The sequence below is a fragment of the Chionomys nivalis genome, chromosome 10, assembly GCF_950005125.1.
Source record: "Chionomys nivalis chromosome 10, mChiNiv1.1, whole genome shotgun sequence".
NCBI classification, from domain to species: Eukaryota; Metazoa; Chordata; class Mammalia; order Rodentia; family Cricetidae; genus Chionomys; species Chionomys nivalis.
The window spans coordinates 52295363-52319360 of NC_080095.1; the positions used below are offsets into that span (position 1 = coordinate 52295363).

At 43.7% G+C, this 23998-nt stretch overlaps 1 protein-coding gene across 3 annotated transcripts in view; it reads right to left on the reverse strand.

The window, feature by feature from the left end:
- The window catches only part of Daam1 (dishevelled associated activator of morphogenesis 1), a 159578-nt gene that overhangs the window by 78228 nt on the left and 57352 nt on the right, over window positions 1-23998 (reverse strand). For all 3 annotated transcript variants that reach the window (XM_057782290.1, XM_057782291.1, XM_057782288.1), the window contains exon 2: window positions 16407-16626. In XM_057782290.1, the coding sequence (XP_057638273.1) occupies window positions 16407-16589 (183 nt within the window). In that variant the 5' untranslated portion in view covers window positions 16590-16626. The remainder of the gene's footprint in view (window positions 1-16406; window positions 16627-23998) is intronic.

Below are 23998 nucleotides of genomic sequence, written 5' to 3' on the forward strand. Positions count from 1 at the left end.
GCAGAGTCTGTGCTCTTTCTGTGTACTTTCTATCCCACAAGCAGGTGGGTGGGCTCATGTCACAGAAACAGGCATGAAGAGGCATCCATCCAGTGTCTGCTAGAAGCAAGAGGCAGCTTCTACTGGCAGCTGTCCCGAGTGTAGGTCTGGCTTTTATCAGTTATGCATCTTGGGCAAGAGACGTGGCCTCTGACCTCCAATGCTTTCATCTGAAGACAATGATAATGCGCTCCTCTGGCCACCTCGGGAATTCATTCATGGAAGCAAAGATACTCTGTGCTGAGTATCTACTGAATGTCAGGCACTAAGGTAGGCTTCGGGAGGCTGAGGGCATCATCTGTGCATGAGGACCCAAGGGGAATCTCATGCTGAAGGAAGATCACGTGCTAAGGTTGCTGTGGGAAAGTTGGTACCATGAAGGCTTCAAGGGGTCATAGGAACTAAACAGTAGAAAGCACTGGAGACGGGAAACAGCGGCTGTGAAAGCCACTCTCACCTTGGTCTTTATCCTCAGAGTCACCAAGGGTGAAGTGTGGTGGATTCCCAGCCAAACAAGGAAACAAAGATTAAAGCAGATCATTTATACTCAGGGGTGCTGAGACACAATGTCCAGGATATAATGAGACCCTGGCCTGGCCATTCGAAAGTCTCTCTGCTCTGACTCATCCTATTTTAATGATGTGGTAAGAATGCATTATTCTAAGGGTCTATCAGCACCTTAAGAGATCCATCAGCACTGCCTACCTAGTCTAGGACCAGAGCCAGGCAACATAAAGAATGCAAGGATGTAGAAGACACCCCAGCTTCAAGGTGTTTATAGCCTCTCTGCAAAGATGACTAGGAGGCTCTCCAGTTGAGTTTCTCTGCAGGAGAAAGCACAGTTTCTAATAAGCAGTTTAGGTGCTTCCTCACAGGGCCCTGCTGACCCGCCTCATCTCACCCCCTTCACCAGCAGCACCTTCCAGCACTGCTGGTTACACTTCGCCAGCTTCTGAAACTCGGCATCTAGTGTGTTCTTTTCCAAGTGGGCTCCTCCCACTCCATCTAAGACACATGCTAGTCATCCAAATCTTCCCAAAGCAACAGCTAACCACTTCAAATGGCTGGTCTGACTTGTCCAGGGAGGGCCAGTTCCTCGGTGCTCTGAAGCACTTCTCACATGACTATGGTCTGGTTATTTCGTGTCCTAGAGGATGGTAGTTCAGTTTGTTCTGTTCCTCTCTGTAGCACGTGCCAGTACCTGAAAAAATACGATGCAGGAGGAGCACAGGAGCAGGAGGAAAAATGAAGGTGGGAGGAAAGGAAGGACAGTCGGGAAGCTGGAGGGAAGGAAAGAAAGTACACAATCGGTTTTACAGATTAAAACCTAGAGCTCGGGAGACAGTTCAGTGGGTGGAGCATTTGCCATGCAAATATACGGAACTGGTGTGAATTCCCAGAACTTATTATATAAAGCACGGCACAGAGGCCGGCAGCTGAAATCCCTGTGCTCCTACAGCGAGAGGGGTGGTAGAGGCAGCAGGATCATTGGAAGCTCACAGGTTAGCCATCCTGGTATGTGGGCAGAGGAAAAAAAAAGACCTGTCTCAAGGTGGAAGGTGAGGACATACCTTAGGACATACCCTTGACCATCACACACTCACATACAGACATGAACACCTCTCTCTCTCTCACACACACACACACACACACACCAAAATAAACTACTCTTAGTGCTTACTTCTTTGTAGAGGCAGGATCTTATTATGGTTTTCAGACTAACCTGGAACTCTATAGGTTGCCCAGAGTGGGCAAATTTGTAGCAATCCTCCTGCCTCCTATTCCCAAGTGTTGTGATTACAGGCACAAGCCACTGTGCCTGGCTTGTAAAAATCTTAAGAATACTGTTTTTGAATTCGTTTAAGTGCAAATAAGGCACTCCAGTGCTTCATGTTCCCACCTACACTTTGTGCCACGTCCTTCCAATGTGAGCAATCCTGGTTTATGTCAGGTGCTAACTCGTGGAGTTTTATTTTGCATTTTCCCAATGAACACTACTGATTAATCTAACTTCCCATGCACCGATTATCTGCTCTTACGCATTCATGTTTTGCCTATTTTTATTGAGTTGCCCATCTTAATATTATGATTTATAAAGCAGCTGGGTTGCTTTTGTCTCCTCTTATCCAGGATTTACTCTTTAGACACACTACTAGAGAAGGGGATAAATAAAACTTCAATGATGGGAGGGAAAGCAAGCAACTGGAATACAAAATAACTAAAAATCATACTGTCAATTTGTTTTACTTAAGCTCTCAGATTACCTCAAGGTAATGTTACACAAGACTTTTCATTTTGATAATTATTCCAAATACTGAAAGAGGCAACCATGGAATTGAAATCCCTACATTTTATATTTCAAATAGTACCTGTTTATAGAATGTTTTTTAGCACCTAAATCTTTACCGAGGAACTTTTGTTAGAAAAACCTGTTTTCCTCGGATAGCGACAGCTGCCTAACTACACATCTCTTAAAACTCATCAAATTGCTCTGTAATATTTCAATAAAACTTCATAAACACAAAACTCAAGTGCGCCGTTGGAGCCAAAGAAGAACAAATGGAGGTCTAGGCAGCAGAGGTGGACAGCACACTTGACACTCACTGAAGTGTTGAGTGAGCTCTAGGAGAAGCAGACTGCAAACAGGATGTGCAGAGGGACGGAAGGTGTGTCCTTCGGAGTAAGCGCCAAATCTACCATTTACACACACTGTTCGCTCAACACCACAGATCACTTCCATGAAATACCTTCACCGTTTCTTTGAAAACTTTCATAACTTCTATTAGTATAGATGACATTTGGGTCACCCTTTCTCCAAGCCCCTTAGTAATTAATTTAATAGTTAAATTGGGTTGAGGCATTGATATTAACAAGAAGTCCTTTGGAACCTTCTTGTTTCTGTTGGGCTAGAGTTGTTGGCTTTGTTACTGGCGAAAGGGATTCATGCAGTCCAGTCTCACCTCAAATTCACTATGACACCAAAGACGATTTTTAACTTTGGATCCTCCTGCCTCCACCTCTGGCGTGCTGAGATTATAGGTGGGTTTCGCCACACAGGAGTACTAGATGCTGGAGACAGAGGCCAGGGCTCTACGCATGCTAGCCAAGTACTCTGCCATCCCTACTCTACCTCTACTCAGCCCTGCGTTTGGGTTTTGTTCCTTGCAGTGGCACCGTGAGGATTCCTGGTCCTGGGGTATTGGGTTTCCCCACTAAAATTAACAAGGGCCCGTAGCCAGCGAGCTGGAACACCTAGGCTGCTTATGCATCTCAGCATCCCTTAGCCTGGATGGACTCCTCCTTGCGCTGGCCACCTCACTTTTCTTTTTCATCTTGTTCTTTTGAATGGTAATTAAAAGACAATGACTAAGTGAGTAACAAGAGAGCGCTGTGCTGACTCAGCATCACCCCTTTCTCCCTAGAAAGCCGGTTTCCTAAAAACTGAAACCCACAGACAAACATAAAAGCTCTTCTCAGGGAAGAGAGTAACCACCCTTTCATCTTCTTACAGAATATGTATTGTTTCTAATATCTTAAAGACTTTTTTAGATGAAGAAAAGAGCTTGCGGAAAGCTCAGCTGTGGGAACCACGGTTCTAGACGAAGCCGTAAGGAAACATATTATTAAGCCTCCGCTCTCACTGATCCTACACTTACACTTTGGCGTGAGCAAGTAGCGCAACAGAAAAACCCACATAAATCAGAAAACAATCGGCACGGGACACATCAATAAAAGGAAATGCATTGATTTGCTAGAGAAAGCAAGGAAAGGAATTTTGAAAGAATATACAATAAAGGTCTTGAGTAGAAAGATTAGTCCTCTGTGACAAACTGTTTTCGGGGATTTTAAGAGACTGAATGTAAGATTGTGTATAAACGTGCTGAGCAGCACTGGACAGCCCGCTGGCTCATGGAGGGCAGCAAAGCTATCCAGAGTTCCTGGCCTTGTTCAGTAGTCTATGTCTAATGAGGTCAGTCAGCTCACCCACGCGTGCACAGGAAGAGACCTTTAGACAGAGGTCAGGAGGGCATGTGTGCAGTCCCAAGCAGAGGTAGAGCATAGGAAAACAAGGAAGGAGATGCTAACACAGGCCCTTGAGGTATCCTGGTCAGCCATTCAACATTTTGTGTGTTTATTATGTTTGGGGGTTTGTTTTGTCGTGTTTTGTTTTGCTTTCTAATGGCCCTTGACAAGCTAACCTTCCCTCTGATTTACTGTAGAGTCCATAGAATTCCCAAGCCTATTACTCAACCAAGCCTCGTTTTCCTCCTACAAAACAGGCCCAACTCCCGGAGCCTAGCCCCACCCAGGCTTCCTACATTCTGGGGGGTTGGAACCTTCTCTGGATTACCTTAGTATACACCAGCATCAGCACCGCCTTCTCAGGGTGCAACCCCTTTCTCCCATCATGCAACTCCACAATACCTGAAGTAAAACCCCTAGAGAGGTCGGGAACTGGAACATGTCAGAAGACAAAGACAAGTACCTATCAAGTGGAAAAGGCTAAACTAGGAATGTGGATACTGAGGTGTGACAGCAAAAAATAAAAAAATAAATTAAAAATTTTAAAAATCACTTTTATGATGGTATGGAGGAATATACCATTAAGCTGCAGTAACTCATTAAACATAAACTCATTATGAACATCCAGCCCCACCAAGACATGCAGCCATCACACCCAAGAGTCATGACATGAGTTGCTAACATCTCTTAAAACTGCATCACAAATGACCCCGAGAACACTTTTATTCTTAGGGCGGTAGACAGAAATATGACAGTTAGATAAGATTTTAGAGAGTTTAGAGGCACACTCCTGCTCCTTTCCAGTCAAGAAGGCTGGTGAGGGTCAACGGCAGACAGCTACCCACCCGGAAAGGGTGGGCATGTACAGACAGATCCTTCTGTCTTCTCACAGCACTCTCGGTCATTCCACAGAATACCACAGGATGACTCGCCTGCTAGGTAATGTTGTGTCTGACAGACGTGTTTTCTTGTGCTACATACAAACAAGAACAGAGAGCCGGGCGGTGGTGGCGCACGCCTTTAATTCCAGCACTCGGGAGGCTGAGGCAGGTGAATCTCTGTGAGTTCGAGACCAGCCTGGTCTACAGAGCTAGTTCCAGGACAGGCTCCAAAGCCACAGAGAAACCCTGTCTCGAAAAACCAAAAAAAAAAAAAAAAAAAAAAAAAAAAAACAAAACAAACAAGAACAGAGAAACCCCACAAGCAAAGGCTGACTAACAGAACCTTTAGATTCTTACTGCTAATGCCTCAATGTCTAGTCCCTTTCTTTCCCTTCCTAGCAGACAAGACAAATTACATCTTGTTTGCTAGACAAACCCTACAGCTGAACCTATAGAGGTCTTTGACTTCTGTGGTGTGACTAGAAACTCATTAGGGTAACTTGAACAAAATTTTAATGAATTTGAAGCAGTGACAGCTTGCCAGTCCTCCAAACCAAACAACTGTTCTAAGTAGCTAAATCCTTTCCCCCGAAAACCCATTTTCAGAACTAGAATCCAGTGCAACTTCAGCTGACCACGGGGAACACAGAGCATATCTAAGTTCTAACTGAATGGAGAGACAGAGCCAGCTGCAAAGGGACAGACTGCTAAGACGCCCCAGAGTCCTGCTGGGGACTGGAGCCAGAGCTCCGGCAGGTCCCTGCTTCATGCCAGTTCTGTTCCTGGAGCCCAGCCCCTCCCACATACACTCAAGAGACTTGTTTGGCAGCTCCTCTGACACATTTCAGCACTAATTGGGTCAAAAGACAATCTAGCAGAGTCTCTTCCCACAGCACAGCTACATACTTACTTCACCACGTAATACGCACTGGAGAAGCTGAGTTCTCCATTGTGGGGCGGTGTTCATGTGGACATGTGTGCATGTGGCTGCAGGTGCTCGTCTCATCGAACCTGGAGCTCATGGATTCAGGGAGACTGGGCAGCTATGGCAGTCCACTCTGGCAGTCCACCCGTCTTTCCCAGGGTTGGGGTTCCAGGTGTACATGGCTACACCCGGCTTTCACGCTGGCATTGGAGATCTGAACTCAGATCCTCACGTTTATGCGGCAGGCACTTTATTGACTGAGCCACCACCCTAACCCTTGGCAGAGAGAGTTTAAGAGTAAAATGATTTCTTAAACCTCCTCATCTTTGTTCTTTTAATCTGCTCCCCTTCCTGCAGGCCCTTCTGATGTTCCCATAGAAACAGCCAAATGAGAAAGGCGAGTAGAAAAGACAGCAGGTGGGGGAGGGGTCAGGGGTGTACACGGATGCACAGCATCAGTCCAACCTTATTGTCACCCCTTCAAGGATGAGTCACAGAACAAATCACACACACACACACACACACACACACACACACACACTCCCTCCCTCCAATACTTAATGCACATCTCACAAACTAAACTTTAACAAGCAGTATCTATTCACACAGGCATCCAGCCAAGTATGCACTGGGAACCCTCTCTGGACTGGACACGAGTTGCAGGCCCAGGAGATGCAGGAGTTAGAAATGGCAGAGGCATGGGATGCCACCCCATTCTGCTCTTTGAAAGCGTATGGATGCATCTGCATCTCAGGTTTGACACGAAGAGCCATGCACTGAAGAATAAACTCAAGTTTACTGGTTAGGGAAGAGGAAAGGACTTTCTGGCTCCTAAATTTGGTAGCTGCCCATCTTTCCAGAAAACAACCCCTATGTTTATTTTGCTGGCTTTCAGTTACTAAGCTGAACTTTGTTCTTAAATTTTGCAATGTGCAAAAGTAAGACGCTGGCAGCTGTAGGGTGTTTTCAATAAATCCATTTAAAACTGGATAAGAGAAAAATATGCAGCTTCTAAAAGGGGGGATTTTTTTTTTCAACAAAGAAAATTCCAACTCTTCAGCCATGAGCCAGAAAAAGCAAAACTGAAGACAGAGTTGGCCACTGAGCTCCCAGTGCGTGAATCAAGAAGTTTCTCCAGCAGCGGACCTCTGGACAGGCAGGTTAGTGGGGAGGGCTCCGAATGCAGTGGTGAGTACAGCCCAGTCAATCGGAAGTGTGTGGTCACGTGTGTGTGAGGACAGGTGACGGTGCTAAAACGACTCAGACAGCATCAACATAAAGTCTCAGGAAGTTAAAAAGTTATGCGTTCAAACTAACAGATCTCTCTAGCCGTTACTAGAGCACATTTTAAAAAATAAGGTGGGGAAATAATTATAATGCTTTATTTTCATGTATGAAACTGTCAAATAACCAACATAAAACAAAATTAAGTACAAGAAAAAAATACGCTTGGAAGCTTACCCAAAGCCTACAAGTTACAGAGATCAAATTGCCCCCCTGGCCTTTTAGCCCTTAAAACTGGCTTAGTGGGGTCAAGTACAGGGTGGCAAATCAGTACAGCATCTTGACTGTGTAATTAGCAACTGGGAGCCAAAGGACAACATTAAGTGGTCAGATTTTCAATTATATCCCACAGTAAGCAGTTATGCACCACTCAAGGTCTCTTTAGGTTTTATATTAATAAAACCTAAATATATATATATATATCTCAGGACCAAAGGGATCTAAAGCCATTTTCTCACAGCAGCGTTAATACACAGGGTTTTAGTTTTTTTGTTTTTGTTTTTGTTTTGTTTCGTGTGTCACTTTCCTGTGGCCCAAGGCTCACCACCAACTCCCTATACAGTCAAAGATGACCTGCCTCTCTCTCCCCAGGTATGGGACAGGTGCCACCATCTCCAGCAACTGTTTCAATTTTAAGCGACTTCCTATTTCATTCTGTGTCCTCATGTCCTCTCACCCCATCTCTTTGATCTAACATTCGGAGATGAAAGGCAACTAAACTAACAACATCAAATCAAACATGAAATCAAAAATCTAAATCTAACAGCTTACTTTGAAAGGACTTAGAGTGATCTTGATAAGACAAAATACACACAAGATTAAAAGGAATACTCTTCACTTAAGCTTTAGAAAATCAGAGGACTGGAAAAAAGCTTACAGGTCACTTTGACTATTTTTAAGCAGACAGAGCCTAAGACAGTACAAAGAAATACATGACATCTACTGGGATAAAAATCTGCTGCCAGAATTTAGAAGCAATACAATGTTCTGTTCAAAAATCACAACAGATACAGGTACGAAAAGCTACATAGATTAACATTAGCCTGTATTATAAACCAGGGCTAGAGAAATTTGTTTCTCAAGTTCTGAATTTGAGATTGTTATTGTTCCTTTAAACTGACTGGACACTGGCATCAGTTCACACGACCTGCACAGGAGTTTCAGCACTGCACACACACGCAAGTCCCTTACCTACAGCAGTGCTTATCATCACACCTGAGCAGTTTTTGCCCAAGAACTTATCAAGTCAACTTATTTAAAAATGCAAAGTATAACTGGAAGATCTACTCAATATTTCTTTTCCTTCACTGTCAATTAATAGTGTCCTTTAACTAAGATAATTCTCTTTTGTCCCTTATGAGTTTATCATGTGAAAACAAACCTCATGGAACTAGAACAATCTTAATACCAATTCCTTCATTCAGTTCTGGTTCTTGGCTTCCAAACAACTGAATACTCTAAAGCTATTCTAGAATAGAAGTCTGATTCCCTCTTTTTAGTTACCAGAAATCCTTTATACTTTAATTAAAAAACAAAAGATCATAACTAGGACTCCTTACAACCAGAGCTTTTTTTTTCTTCTGTCAGTTAAAAATTGCATGTTCCTATTACCCAATTATCCTTTTCAACTTCCAATGGAGACAGGAACTGAATAGCTCCCATAAGAAACTTTCTATTCTTAGCCATGATTTTAGTGCAAAGACACATTTTAAGAAATAAGGAGCTAAAACATGATGAAACTTCTCATTGATTCTGACGATAACAGAAGAATTTTATTATTAAAGAGGTCTTATAATAGTCCCAGTAATAAAAGAAATTATTTCAACAGCCTGAAAAAAAAAGGTAACAATTCCCATGGCTAATAGAACAAAATCTGCAGTCTGAAAAGCTTTCTAAAAGCAAAACAAAATAAAACACACCCCCCAGTTTAAAAAGAATGACCTACATGGGAGTGTAATGCTAAAGCCCAGTTCTAGATATAGCACATTACTCATGAAATTGTTGGAAGGTCCCATGACTCCCCAAATGAAACATCCCATTGTCATTGCTCTTGTGTTCACCAGAACATGATGGAAAGACCCTATTACTGAAAACACCAGAGAGCTGGGTTATAGCACATAGGAAAATTAATTTGGTATTGACTTAGAAGCTTCCCCCCAAATAGCTAATTTTCATAGTGCCAGAAAATGCTAGGCTCCTGAGGGACAAAAGTCATCGATAGTCTTACCTATTATGGACTCTGTGAGCTACAGTAATACCCGGTCTGTAAAATATGCTCTTTGGTGCAATAGTAGCATTACAGGAGTAACCAAATGCTTTCTGATTGGATGTAGGGCCTACTACACAGAGCAGAACTTACATCTGGTACTGTGATCCTGCCCAAGAACCCTTGGCTGGGAGATCATAAGACCCTACGGGAGAACCTACTTTTATTTTTACTAAACAGACATTCATCAAACTACTTTCTAAACACACTTACCTGCATAACAATGGTATAGCTTTCAATCCTCATTAGAAAAACTTGGTTTTACAACTAATACAGGTACATAGAATGAGTAAAACTCCTGAGAATGTTCAATTCTAAATGAGACAACTATATCACACTCCTTACCCACATGGCTCAGGGAGTAGGAATAAGGATTGTAAGAGCATGACATTGGAAGGTGTTTTAGCTTTATGTTTCTGTTGCTATGATAAAAACCATAACCAAAATCAACTCATGGAAGAATGAGTTATTTCATCATACACTTCCAGGTAAGTTTCCCCATTACTGAGGAAAGTCAAAGCAGGAACAAATGCAGGAGCCATAGAGGAGTGCTGCTTGCTGGCTTGCTCAGCTGCTTTCTCATATGCTGCAGGACCACCTTGCCAAGGAGTGTTACTGTCCCCAGAGGGCTGAAACCTCCTGTATCAATCATTAGCTAAGAAAATGCTCCATAGTCTTGACTACAGACCAGGTTTATGAGGGTCTTTTCTCAATTAAAATTCCCTCTTTTCAGGTACGTCTAGGTTTGTGTCCAGTTGATAAACAACAACCAGCACAGGAGAACTACTACAAAACTATATTCTGAAATGACAGGGCTGCTGCACTCATGAACTCACGGTGATTGTGGTTGCTCACACAAGATCAAACCTGCACCAGACCTGCACAAGATCAAACCTGCACCAGACCTGCACAAGATCAAACTTGCACCAGACCTGTACAAGATCAAACCTGCACAAGATCAAACCTGCACAAGATCAAACCTGCACCAGACCTGCACACAAAATCAATCCTGAACAAGACCTACACAAGATCAAACCAGACATAATCCCAGCATAGATGGGGCAGGGGCTCAGAAGACCCATCTCTAGTTGAAGATCTTTGATAATCCAAAGCTATGGGGAAAGGAGAGTCAGTGTTCTTCAGGGAAGGAGGCTGACCATGCTGCAGCAAATGGCCCTATGGCCACACACATATAGCCAAATGAAGAGATTCATGGGGTTATAAAAAGAGTACCTGGAGCTCAGAGAAGGAGGGGGAGCAGGAGAAGCATCCAGGAAGAACTGGAAGGGGAGTGGACATGACCAAAATACATTGTACATGTGTATGAAATTCTCAAAGATGAATTAAAAAATTTGAAGATTATTTTCTGAAATTAGGTACAAATGCACAATGGTAGACAAAGGAGGAAAGATTTGAGTTATGAGTATGCCAAAGAACAGTGATGCGTTGGAAGAGAGGCTGAGGGTTTTATTCCAAGAGAACCTCCCTTGAATACTAGGTGAATATAAAGCCTTTTCTCTCAAAAACGGATGTTTGAGCCTCAGTGGCCCCTCTTTAGCTCTAGGTCACATGAGACAGGATTGTATGTTTAGAGGCCTGTCTTCACTGTTTGACCAGCAGCTCTAGAGCTTCATCAAGGACGGTGTTGTGTCGCCTTGGGCTCTAGCACAGACAGGCACTTACCACACACTTACATCAGAAAATCAGTCTGATGGTGAGTAACACATTGTCTGCTTATCCTCAAAGAAACCTATTGAAAATATTGTGATACAAGTTACTTGAGCAAGACAATTTACAGGGCTGCTGTGTCTAGTGCTTCCCAAATAAATTAGATGAGATCATCTGAGTCTAAGTGCTTCTAGAATGAACATGGGTGCTTCTGATTTTAAGGCACCAATGCTAAGTCACAGACTGCCCATATTCTTTATTTTGATCTAGGCAGAGAGTAAAAAATGGGGGGTGGAGGGAAAGAGACAGGGACGGGAGGGAGAAGGAGAAGAGAGAGAACAAGCAGGGGTAGAGACTATGGGGAGGTATGATGGTTAAATGACATAAAATACACAGTTGGCAGTAACTGATCAGATACGTCAATGATTTACTTGTCATAATCTATAGCAGTTAGAAATGACCAGGAACCCTTATTTTAGACAACACACATACACACTGTAGAATAGAACATTCTGGAGAGCAGGTAGGAAGGGATGGATGAACACAAGTGTTGACAAGATGTAAAGAAATTGGGATATACTTTGCCATCTATCTATATCTACATCTATATCTATATATCAGGTAAAATGGCTCAGCAAGGTAAAGGCTCTTGCTGCACATGCCTGATGATCTAGACTCTCAATTCATAGAAGTCACACAAAAGTGAAAACTAACTTTACATAGTTGTCTTGTGACTGTCATTAAGTGTGGCATCTGTGCCCACATACACACATCACACACACACACACACACACACAAACAAATAATTTTTAAAAAGAAACTGCAGGCTTCATAGGTTACTGGTGGTAATGAGAGCCAGGGTAGCCACTTTGGAACAGCCTGACAGCTCTCAAAGTTAAACTCTTTAAGGCCCCCGCACTTTTGCTAATATGTCTTTACCCATGAGAGCCACAAGCATATTTATATGTAAAACCTTCCATATACATGTTTATAGCAGTTTATAATATCCTTAACTGGCAAAATATAAAAACAAAATTCTAAACTATGCATCAATGTTGAAAGATTCCTAAAATATCTCTATGATAGAATGTTATTTGGCAGTAATTAGAAATGAAGAATTAGCATCCATACAATGGAGAAATTTGATATTACGTAAAGGACACCAGTTACTAAGGTCTATATGTTGTGATTCCATTTGTTCAAACTGTCTGAGAAAAGCAAATTTTCTGAGACATAAGGTAGTTTAGGGCCTGCCAGGAGACGGTGGGGCTCCGGATAGATAGGAAGTGATGATCGATGGATATGAGGATTATTTTAAGGGCAGCAAAAATGCCTACATTGATTTTGGTGGCAGTTGCAGTTTTATGGATATACTAAAGGCCACAGAACTGTGTTTTGCATAGATGAACATGGTGGACAGGTAAATGTGTTATGTGAGTTTAGGGCTGTAGGTAGGCTGATGTAACTCGACAACACCCCTTGTCCAGCAAATGCAAAGCCCTGGCTTTGATCCCCAACACCATAAAAAAAAACAAATGATATAGCCAAGTGCCTCCAATTCTAATTGCCCTGTTTATGTCAGGGAGGCTGTAGGACAAGGCACGCCTTTCTGGGTGTTTCTTTAAAGATTCAAATGCTCACCCTCCTTCCGGGTTTGTTTTATTAAAGAGATGATATGGTTGCAATACATGCTTCTGAAGAAACGTCATTTGGTATCACTTTTAAAAACGGCAGAGTGACTCAGACAGGATAAGGGAAGCAGGCCTGACAAGGACCTGCTCTGATACGCCGCTTGCCAGCAGATGCAGAGTGAAAAGGGCCAGTTGGACAGGGCTCACAGCAAGCAGATTAGTTTCCCAGAAAGGGGAAAACTGAATATTTGCTGAGAGTTTTGTCCTCAGAAAGAACCTGAATCACCTCCCATCACTCCTGCTGCACTTGGCTGTAGACTATAATGCACCTCCTAGGTGCCAACCCGCCCTCCCTCCCTCCCTTCCTCCTTCCTTCCTTCCTTCCTTTTTTCTTTCTTTCTTTCTGCACTGGAAATTGAACCTAAGCTCTCACACATGCTAATCTGTACTACTGAGCTAAATACAAAGCATTCAATTTACTTTTTTATTTTAAGGCATGGTCTCATTAAGTCGCTGAGGCTGGCTTTGAACTTATGATCCTCCTGTCCTAACCTCCCAAGTAGCTGAGAATTCAGGCCTGTAATATCAGATTCTGGTAGATGCCAGAATTTTGTGTTTGGTTTTTGTTGCTTTTTAAATTATTTTCTTTAATCTTGACAGCAATTCTCTCACTGAAAAGGTGTGAATCCTCAGAATACAGAAAAAGGAATCAAGCTCAAATTCAAATCAAACCAGCCTTGAAAGAAATTCCCCTCCATTGAAGGCAGCCAGATTGTTGACTGAGGAGCCAGGCCCTCTCTGCCATGGGTCCCTTCCCAGTACAAAGACACAGCAGGATTACTTCTACAACTGCTCAGGAAAGCCAGAGAAGAGGCTTCCAGCACTTTGAGCCCACCTCTCTAGCCTCAGGCCTCCCCTGGCAATTGGAAGGATTTGTGGTCTAAGTCCCTGAAGTCAGAGGTAGACAAAAATCCATCGTCACTCACCAGGACAGACACAAACCTCAAGATAATTTGTTTTCCAATGGTTTTGGCTTAAAGTTCTGGTTTGGCATTGGGTTTTTTTTTTTTTTTTTTTTTTTTTTTTAACAACTAGCAGCTGTAGGCAATTTTCTCACACACAATAGAGACATCAATAAGCAGAAAGTAGAATTTTCTCCCTCTTAAATACAAAGTAACAAACACTCTTCAAGATGTACACAGAGCTGCCACCACCAGCTCCTGGGTAGGTTTCAATTCAGGAATCTGACAGAGTGTCTGTGCTGGAGGGAGCACAGATGCAGATGTGCTCTTCCCGGCTCCACAATCTATAAGTGTTCGGTGGCACGCCTCTCCTCAGGTACAAGTCTGACTGTAATGCACTTTGAGCAGGAAATAAAAGCAAGCCATAAAGGCGCCATTACTGCCCTTCTCCACAGCCACCATGGCACACGATTCACAGCACCCCGCCCCCAACCATCTCAATGACCTCAGTCTTGGCCACGTGACTAGTGGTGCCAACCCCTACAAAAGAATGACACTTTCTAACTAGGCGTTCTCAAGCGGACGGACGAGGCTGGTTTCACTGATACAGCAGAAGTCAGCTGGAGAGTATGGACAGCCATTAAAATGACCTCCTGTCCTTCCTCCCTGCCCTCTGAAAGCCTTCCCTGACCATATCCCTCAACATATTCCCACAACAAGCATCTACAATGGTCCCTGCAGGGGAATTTTATGCTTGTACCTTTGGTGACGTTAGAACCTCGCGATCGATCCCCTCCACTGCTTCATCACCCTTCTGAAGGCCAAGTCTGACTTTCTTTGTGTGAGTATGATTTATTTGGGACAGGGTTTCATATATCCCAGGGTGGCCTCCAACTTGTTATGGAGCCTAGGATAACCTCGAATTTCTGGGCCTCTTGAGTCACCGTGCTCAGTTTATGCAGTGCTAGGGACTGACTCCCGGTGTCATTGTTAATCTTCATTGTCAGCTCATCAAGATTTAGGACACACCATGGGCATACAAGTCTGGGTAAGTCTGTGAGGGTGTTTTCAGAAAGATTTACCTGAGCAGGCAAGACCCACCCTAAATGGGGGCAGCAGCATTCCGTGGGCTGACACCAAGGAGGCCGCACTCTTCTGTCTCTGCTTCCTGAAGTCAGATATGTGTGACTAATGGCCGTGCCACACTCCTGCTGCCACGCCTTCCTGTCACTACGGACTAACGCCAAAGAGACTCTTCTTTCCTTAAGCTGCTGTGTCAGGTTGGTTACAGTGATGAGTCACACATCGGGGTATCTTGTATGCTAGGCAGGAACCCTACCAACTGAACCATATCCTGAGTCACCAGTGTGCGTGTATGTAGCCCAGGTTGACCTAGAGCTCACTAGGGAACCGAAGATGACCTTGAATCCCTAGTCCTCCCACTTCCATTTCTCAAGTGCTGGGATTGAAGGCATGCCCCATCACAGCTGGATTAGCTTTTTAATTTGAGATCTAAAATAAAGTTCTTCATAGCTCAGAGAATGGAGAAGGGATAAAATATTCGGTATCATAAAGTATAAACATGCAATCATAAGCTATCTCTTTTTATCCTAATCAACTCTGCTCAAAATAGGCTCATTTCTCCCCCTCAGGAGACCAAAATGCAAACCTCAGCGCCACAGACTCTTGCTGGCTCATCTTTCCGTCTCTGAATTCTCATCTGTAGCTGGAACAACACTGTCAGTCCCCTGGCAGGCAGTGACACCGCCTACTTTCTGCCCTAAGAATCAAGCAAAATCCCAGTCTAGCTTCTGCCGCAAAATGACATGGTCCAGCAACAACAAACTCCAGTAGGAAATGCTGGCCATGATCAAAGGAAGATACAGCACTGTTGTGACTTCACTAAACACCTTGAAGGGTCAGGTACTGGACCCCACTCACTATGGCCTGCTCTGGCTCAAACACTGCAGCAATCCTGAGAGGAGGTATTTCTGCTACACTTTTCAGAAACTGGGATCAGAAAGATAACGTGACCATCTATACTTAAGTAGGCACATTCAGGGTAGTGAACTGCAGTGCGGCTGCTGATCTCTATACTAGCGCTCTTTAAACTATGCCATAAAGGTAAATAATCCACGGTCTACACCATCCCATCTGAGGACAGTGACCTCTCCAGTGTGGTGGCATCCATAAAAAGGTTCCCACAGCAGCTGTCATTCCAATCCCATCATTAGTCTAAGTGATGACACTGCACTTGAGTACTAATGCCTTTCGCCGAAGTTCAAAGGCGAATTGGGAAGCAGGACTGATTTTCAAATAGCACTAATACTGCACATTGAGAGAGGAATGGGGAAACACTAAGGCATCCCAGAAGGTGTGATGCAGATGCAGGACTTATACACTTGCAGACCTGAGCAAGAACGAGGATGAATTAGAAAGAGCAAGTTAGGATAGAGTACCTACCACTATTTGAACACCCAAACTTTGAAATCCCTCTGCCTATTTGAAGCACCAATAAAACCCTTGGAGGTAAAGTCATACTACCCTTTTTAATACCCACCCACCACAGTGTGTGTGCACGCACACACACACACACAAACACACACACTTTTCCACAGCCTAGTGAGGGCAGTAAAGGCCTCAGATACAGCCAGGCCAACCCAGCCATCGCCTTTCCTCTTCTCCCCTGGTTTATCGAGAAGGGCAGCATAGACATCTGGGACTCACCACAAGTTCACTGAACATGACATCCAGCTCCTCCACAGGGGGCATGGGCAGCGCTGGCTCCATGGTCTGAAGCGCAAAGTTGCTATCATTCCGAAGCCGATAGGTGATTTCTGGGTGGTCATTGTTTCGGAAACAACAAAAGATAAACGAAATCCCTCGTCCACCTCTCTTCCTTGGCGCCATGTTTGAATTCTCTTCTATTTCTTGATGTTACTAAACTCTGAAAAGAAGACATGACATGGTTGAGTATGATAGACAAAGACAAAAAAAAAACCACTTTGAAAACTCAAACCAATGCAAAAGAGCATTTCCTGTGCTTTTTGGCAACATGTGGACTCTACAGGAAACGGAGGTCTGGCATCTAACTGGGCAAAGAACCCATGTCCTTCCAACCATTTGCTGAATGCTTCCTTGGGCCAACTATGTACAAAAGTACAGCTTCAGCCACTGAGCCCTGTAACACACTCTGGCCAGTCCAGCCGATGGACATTCTTTGTATGAAATTCCTTTTCCTCGGAAATGTCTGTGTCTGAAACTTCTCTTTGCAGCAGACAGAAACCACTTCAGAAAACAACCAATCAAAATGCAGAGTTGTGGAGTCCAATCCCAATAGACACATCTACAAAACATTCCCACACCTAAGGCCCAGGGAACATTGCAGAACAGAGACCAGAAAGACTGTAAGAACCAGAGGATCAGAAAGTTTTCTGTGAGACTGCATTTCCTAGTAGCATCAGAAGCTACACCCATAAAGTCTCACCAGCATGACTGACCAAATGTGAGCTGAACAAGGAGGACACCAATGAACAAACCAAACTGGACAGGAAAAAGCCCATGAAGCCTCAACACTACACAAAAGACCACAGGCAACTAAGTAATGCTGGGAGCGGGAGAGGTGGTCTTACCCAGGGAAGAACACGCCAATTGGTTGACTGGTGCCAAATAGCCAGCTCTGAAAACATGCATACAAGCAACAATATATGTACTCTACAGGTTACACTTTAGAATATATATGCGCATGAAAATACAGATGTGCATGCAGTAACTATTAGTGAAAAAGAAGCCAAGAATTTGAAGGAGAGTGGGAAAGGGTTTCGGAGGGAGGGAAGGGAAGGGAGACATGTTATAATTATATTATAACCTCAAAATAAACAGCAACCACCAAAAAAAATGAATGATTGTTTCTTCTTTGATCCTTAGAAAATCTCATTATCTTTTTTTTTTACAAGTTAAAGTTTTATGTTCTTTTTTCTTTCATTTATTTATTTATTTATTTATTTATTTATTTATTTGTGGGAGGGAGATTTGTGTCACAGTGCATATGTGGAGACTGGGGACAGTTTTGGGGAGTCAGTTCTGTCTTTCTAACATGAAAGTTCCTGGCACTGAAATTGAACTCAGGTCAACAGTCTTGGTGATCAGTCTCTGCTAAGCCATAGAGTCGGCCCTCAAACATCATTTAAAGTCCGACTTCAAATTCTCTGTCACCTCCCTTTAGTTGACTTAGTAATACTGAACAGACACCCAGGCATCCGTCTCTGTCCTGGCACGTGTGCAGCCCTGTTCCTTAGGCCTGCATCTCTGTCAGATAGTGACAACTCAAGCACACGGCCTAGTGTACTTTGTCTAGTGCCAGAAACAGAGGAGTCACTCTGCAAATGTTTAACATAATTGAAGTTAATGGCAAATCAAGAGCTTTAGGGATTAGGGCTTTTAAAACAGAAAGACAAGAGTCCATCGATAAGGGAAATACTGAAATAAATTATAGCAGGTTCATGCAACAGAATATTATGAATTCATTAAACAGAACAAGACATCCAAATACGAAAATTTAAAAAGTTCAAAAGCTATATAATGCATATACTTTAACCTGCATGGTTACAGGGTGTTTTCCGAATAGTAAGATTTATGAATACATGCAAAGACATTAATAGCAGTAGCCTCGAGCATAAAAAGGTTTGGGGAACTGTGCCTTTTATTTTGTACTCCCTTGAATTTTCACCATAAACGTGTTTTTAAGGCGTTGAGTACTTTTTGAAAGACAACCATATTTTGCCTTGGAATTATTTCCAAGTGATACAATCAAGGGAAAAAACAAATCTTGAAAACCCATGTCCTGAGTGCTACCACAGCACATATTAAGAGCAATCTCATCAGCAGGGGAGCAAGCACTGGGGGATGACTCAGTGAGTGGAGAGTGTCCTTCACAAGCGCAGCCTGAATTCGGAGCCCCAGCCCATATAAACGCAGTAGTGCCAACAGGTAGGTCTGTAATGCCAACGTGCCCCTACCAGGAGATGGGAAACAGACAGAAGAAGCCAGATGTTCTCCACTGGCTAGGCTAGCCTATGCAGCAAGAGACAAGGGACAAGACTCAAGCAAGGTGAAAGGTGACTTGCTGGATAGCTTTAAAGAGAATGCAAAGCCCCTCCCAGGGAACAGATTTCCCAGAGGAGACCTGTTGATTATTAAAGACAAAGCAGTTTGTCCTCCCCCACAGGGCTAGTAGGTGGCAGGCACTTCCTAAAAGGAAAAGGCCCAAGGGGGGGGGGGGGGAGACAGGCTTCTATCTCAACTTGAATTGATCTGGGGCTCAGAAAAGGTGGAATTGAGAGTCAATGGGCTACAATCATGGGAGATCCAGGCAGCTCTTTGTGAGCAGGGGATAAGGTAGAGGGAAGGAGACCCTGGCTGGCACTGCTGTCTTCAAACCACTTTCCTCTTCAGAATGCCCAGGGCAATAACATGCCCTAACAATCTCACGAAAGCTAGCCAATCATCTCCCGAGCCTCCACAATCTGCCCCATCTGCCTTTCCACCTTTCCATGGGTTACTGGACCTAAAACACACTGATTATGTGGGCTTTGACCTCAGGACCTTTGCACCAACAATGTCAGAGACTGGCATGTTTAGGTCTACGTGGGTGCAAGGCTGAATCACCATGATAAAGGCTCTAGGACTCGCTCCAGAGGCCACCTCCGATGACTGTCTACAGCAATGATGTTCAGGTCCCATCCCGGTGAGGTTCTTGCCACTGGTTGGAATTGTCCTATGTGGCTATTTTATGAAGTAGCAGCCATGATAGTAAATAGCTGAGGAATACTGAATTTTAATATTCAAGCTCATTTTAAAGGACTCTACTCCAAAAACTTTAAAACTCTGGGGCATGAAGATGAGAGTTGGGCTCTGAAGTTTGGCCTATAAGGTTTTCAGCATTTAAAGAACAATGTATTATACAGGATTGTTGTACTTAACAACAATTAGAAACACAGGCTAGAGACTAGAAACGAGTGTGTCCACATTTTAAAACAATTAGTTCTAAAGAAATTTTAGTCTTTGGTTTTGTCCTTAAGTTTTAAGAACAAAACTCACTTTATCGACACAGATCATCTGCAAACCTTACTGTAGAAATTGCCACCAATTTTTTGGTTTCCTCATCAATATTTTGGGTAAGTTTTTATACATAACTATGGCTTGCCAACACCTCTGGGATTGAGCCTTAACTGCCTGTGGGGTTAGGGAAATTGCATGCTTCCTGAGCATCTGCAACTCCAAGCCTTGGGGCATGAAGGGAGGAGGGACGTGGCCCTGCGGAGCACCCATGTTGGCTCTGAAATAAAGGCAGCTTAGACATCTAACATCTTATTGAACTAGAACATGCATTCCTTGGTCTAAGGTATAACAACACACATGCAGGACTTGGGAGTCCTTTGACAAATGTTTATCAGTACCTGCTATGTCCCATACACAGTAAGCACCTAAGGATTCAGAAATGGGAACTCAGAGCCAGGGAAGAGTAGTATATCAAATCATTAAAACAAAGGGAATATGACATGCCCTGCCAGAGAGCTCCAGGGAAATCAGGGTAAGATCTGGAAACAGTCCCTGACAGACAAGCAGACTCAGGAGGGAGCAGGAAAGCCGCTCAGGCAGAGGGGATAATGCAAGGACTAATGAGGGGAGGGGGCACAGAGGGCGTCACACGTGTGTAGCCCAAGGCAGTCTAATGCACATTCTCAATTTCCCAATGGCAAAGCCCTGGGCTCTCATTTCCTTGCTCAAGAATCTGCTAATGGTTCCCTCAGTACTAGTCTAAACTGGTTTTCAGCGCTCCAAATTGGATCTTAGTTCGATGTTCCCATCTTTTCTAGTTTGTACTAACATCCTACTTTATTCACAGGCCACATCCTATGCACCCCAATTGTCTTGTACTCCTAGCATTTTCTACCTGGGTAGTCCTTGTTCCTCGCGACTTTTGTCAGCATCCTCTCGCCCTACCAGTACTAGTCTCCTGAGCACTCAGGCAGCAAGACAAGCTGTAGTGATGGCTGCTGGAATCTGGGGCAGCATTTCTTAAAGCAGCTATCAAAACCTTAAAACAGAGTTCGAGGCCAGCCTGGTCTACAAGAGCTAGTTCCAGGACAGGCACCAAAGCTACAGAGAAACCCTGTCTCGAAAAACCACAAAAAAAAACAAAACAAAACAAAAAAAAAACCTTAAAACAGGCACACATTCTGACCCAGTATCTCTGCTCCTGGGAATATGCCTTAAATGCTCAGAGACATAACCAAAGATGTCCCCCACCATGCACACATGCACGTGCGCATACACACACACACACACACACACACACAGACAGTTCAGCAGCAGATATTTGTAAGCGGACACTCAGTGACATGCTCATAACTGTAAATATACAGTATCACACTTTTATTAAAAATTCACGCATATAAGCATGAGAAGAGTGGGAGATCTTTATCAGTATCAGCAGCAATTGGCTCTGATATGTGCAGATCACCTTGACTTTTTAAGACACAAAGCCTCTGGTACGCCCATATTGTTATAATAAAGACACACTATTTGCGTCATTAGTGAAAAGAGCTTTAAAATTTTGATGTGATTATTTGCTAGCTTTAGAAGAAGGAAGTAAGTGTGAAAAAAGGCCTATTAAAAATACTTAAGAGATGTATCAGGCCCCAAGTTCCATCCTTAGTGCTGCTAAAAGAACAAGGAGGAGGAAGAAAATATTCAACTGATTAGATATTGATTGGTGATTTGTACAACTAGTTTGCCAGACCACCTGTGAGGAATTACTAGTTGTTTTTCCTGTAATCTGCTGCAAATGGCCATTTTTATAACACAGACCACAAATATTTCAGCAACCTCAAATCACTGTGGAAGTTTCTATAATCAGCAGTTCTCAACCTCTGGGTCATGACCCCTTTGGAGGTCATATAAGAGATATCCTGTATATCAGATAATTACATAACAATTCATAACAGTAGCAAAATTACAGCTATAAAGTAGTAACTAAATAATTTTATGGTTGGGGTCCCCACAACATGACGACCTGTATCACAATGCCGCAGCATCAGGAACGTTGAGAGCCACTACTCCAGCTAGTCTCAGATCTTGTCCTCGGCATAGACAGGCAGCTGCTGCACACTAGGTCAAGGGAGTCACGACTTATCTCCTTAAACTGCACCTCTTGGTGTTGCTTTGGTACGCGTCAAAAGGGCAGGAACCACACCTCCTTGAAAGCCAGGTCACTGTCCTGCAGAGCCCATTAAGAGTAAACAAAAAGACTGTTCAGGTCAAGGTCTATGTGGTTAGGTGGAGGGTGGGTGGAGTACTTAGACTTCTGGGAAATAGAGGCAGAAAAATGAAGTAGATTGAATTCTATAAGGGGCAGCACCCAGAGGGCCTTAAGGTCCAAGGTCAGGCTTCAAGTTCCTGTTTGGCCACTTCTTCCAGGCAGGCTTGCTAACTATCTGACCAGTCTGAATTCTCATAGCATTTCATGAGGCCACGAGTCCAGCTGACAGTCATCTGTGATGCTGATCTTTCTTCCCTCCTTGAAGGCGTCAACTCTGCAAGGACAAACGCCCCAAGCATATGCTGCTTAACACCTCACGTACAAGTTGGTGACCAAACAATTTGGAAAATTTGCGTTTTCTAAGTTATTTTCATAGAAACTCAAGCTATACTACATTCTGGTTGTACTGAAGAGCCAGGGAACAGTGTTAGGACCTAAACCTCAGTCCAAAGCAGTCTTTAAATCTTGAAATACCATCCTATAAAGAGAATATGGACGTGTGACTCATTATAACATGGATGGTGAGTTACAGAGTCTACTACAGGTAAGAACCTGATGGAAATAGTTTTAGTATGGAGCATGTGACAGGCCCAGAGGTCAGGATTTCATGCTAGTTCCTCAATGGAACCCAAACTGAATAAATGCACCTTTAAGTTATCCATCATGCAAAGGGACAGCTGAGAGGTCCAACGGGAGGCCATTTCATACACATATTTGGAATGCCACTTTTCAGAGCCTCATCTCTTAGATACAGATCAAAACAGGAAGCAAAAGCAATCATCCACTTGCCGTCTCCGTCTCCGAGGCAGGAACCACTTCCACGGGCCTCCCTCCACCGCAAGGCTTCACTGACCACAGCGATCCCAACAGCTGCCTTGAGCCCTCCAAGCGCACCACACCCACTACTTCCTCCCATCACCTCCCGAAAGGTGAAGCTGGGGAAGCAGGAGACAATGAAGAAGAGAAGCTGGTGGAAGGCTTGGTTTGCTGGTAAAGAGGTGTGTTCATGCAGAAAAGTCTGGCCAGCTGGGAGCAGGGTGTGGGGTGTGCAGAGAAGACAGGCTGAAATCTGGTCCCCACCCTCTCCAACGTCAGGGTACTGCCTTAGGCAGCTACCTTTCACCTCCCAACAGAATGATTTCAGCAGTTTCTTCTCCCGGGCCCTTGGTTTTCAGGGCAGGTGTTGGAAGACCTGTGTATGACCAGACGGTAAATACTGTAGGCCTGGAGGGAATTTGATCTCGGTTACAAGTATTCAGTGATGCCATGTTCCATGAAAGCAGTCACAGGCATATGTAAACATGATGAACCCAAGTTCTAATAAAACTCCACTCTAGAAAGGGTAACAGAAATTTCATACAACTTTATAATATCCAAGGCTGGGGATATAATTTAGCCGGTGGCATGCAGCCTAACATTCCAGAACCACACAAAATAAGATCTGGTGGTGTGCATCTGTAATTCCAGCAGGAAAATCAGAAGTTCCCGGATAATTAACCATAGCATGGTGAGTTTAAGACTAGTCTCTCTCTCAAAACAAAAAACATTTTAAAAAAAACTTTAAAGGTGTTTTACCATATTCATAAACAGTATTTTTAAACTTGCTTTCAACCACCAAACATATGAAAACACTCTTAGTTCACAGACAAAAGAACAGGTGGCATGGCCATAGAGGCCCTTGGGCTGCAGGCTACAATGGCTGTCCTTCTACAGCAAATGCACCCATTTAATCTACTGAGCTCTTTCAGACAGTGCTCAGGGAAGATCCCAGCTGATAAGCAACATTTAGCTTAGCTAAGATGTAAAGGACAAAGTAGGAGCAGCCCTGCACAGTGTCAGTAGAAAGGATTCCAGGCAGGAGGAGTGTATGCATTGGGCTGGATCAGGGAGGAGACTGGCACATTTGAGTCAGAGAGAAGCCTAGGGTGTGAGTAATGGGAGACTGGAGAGGACAGAGGCCCAAACTCAAAAGGGCTCATACACTACAGTGCTGGCC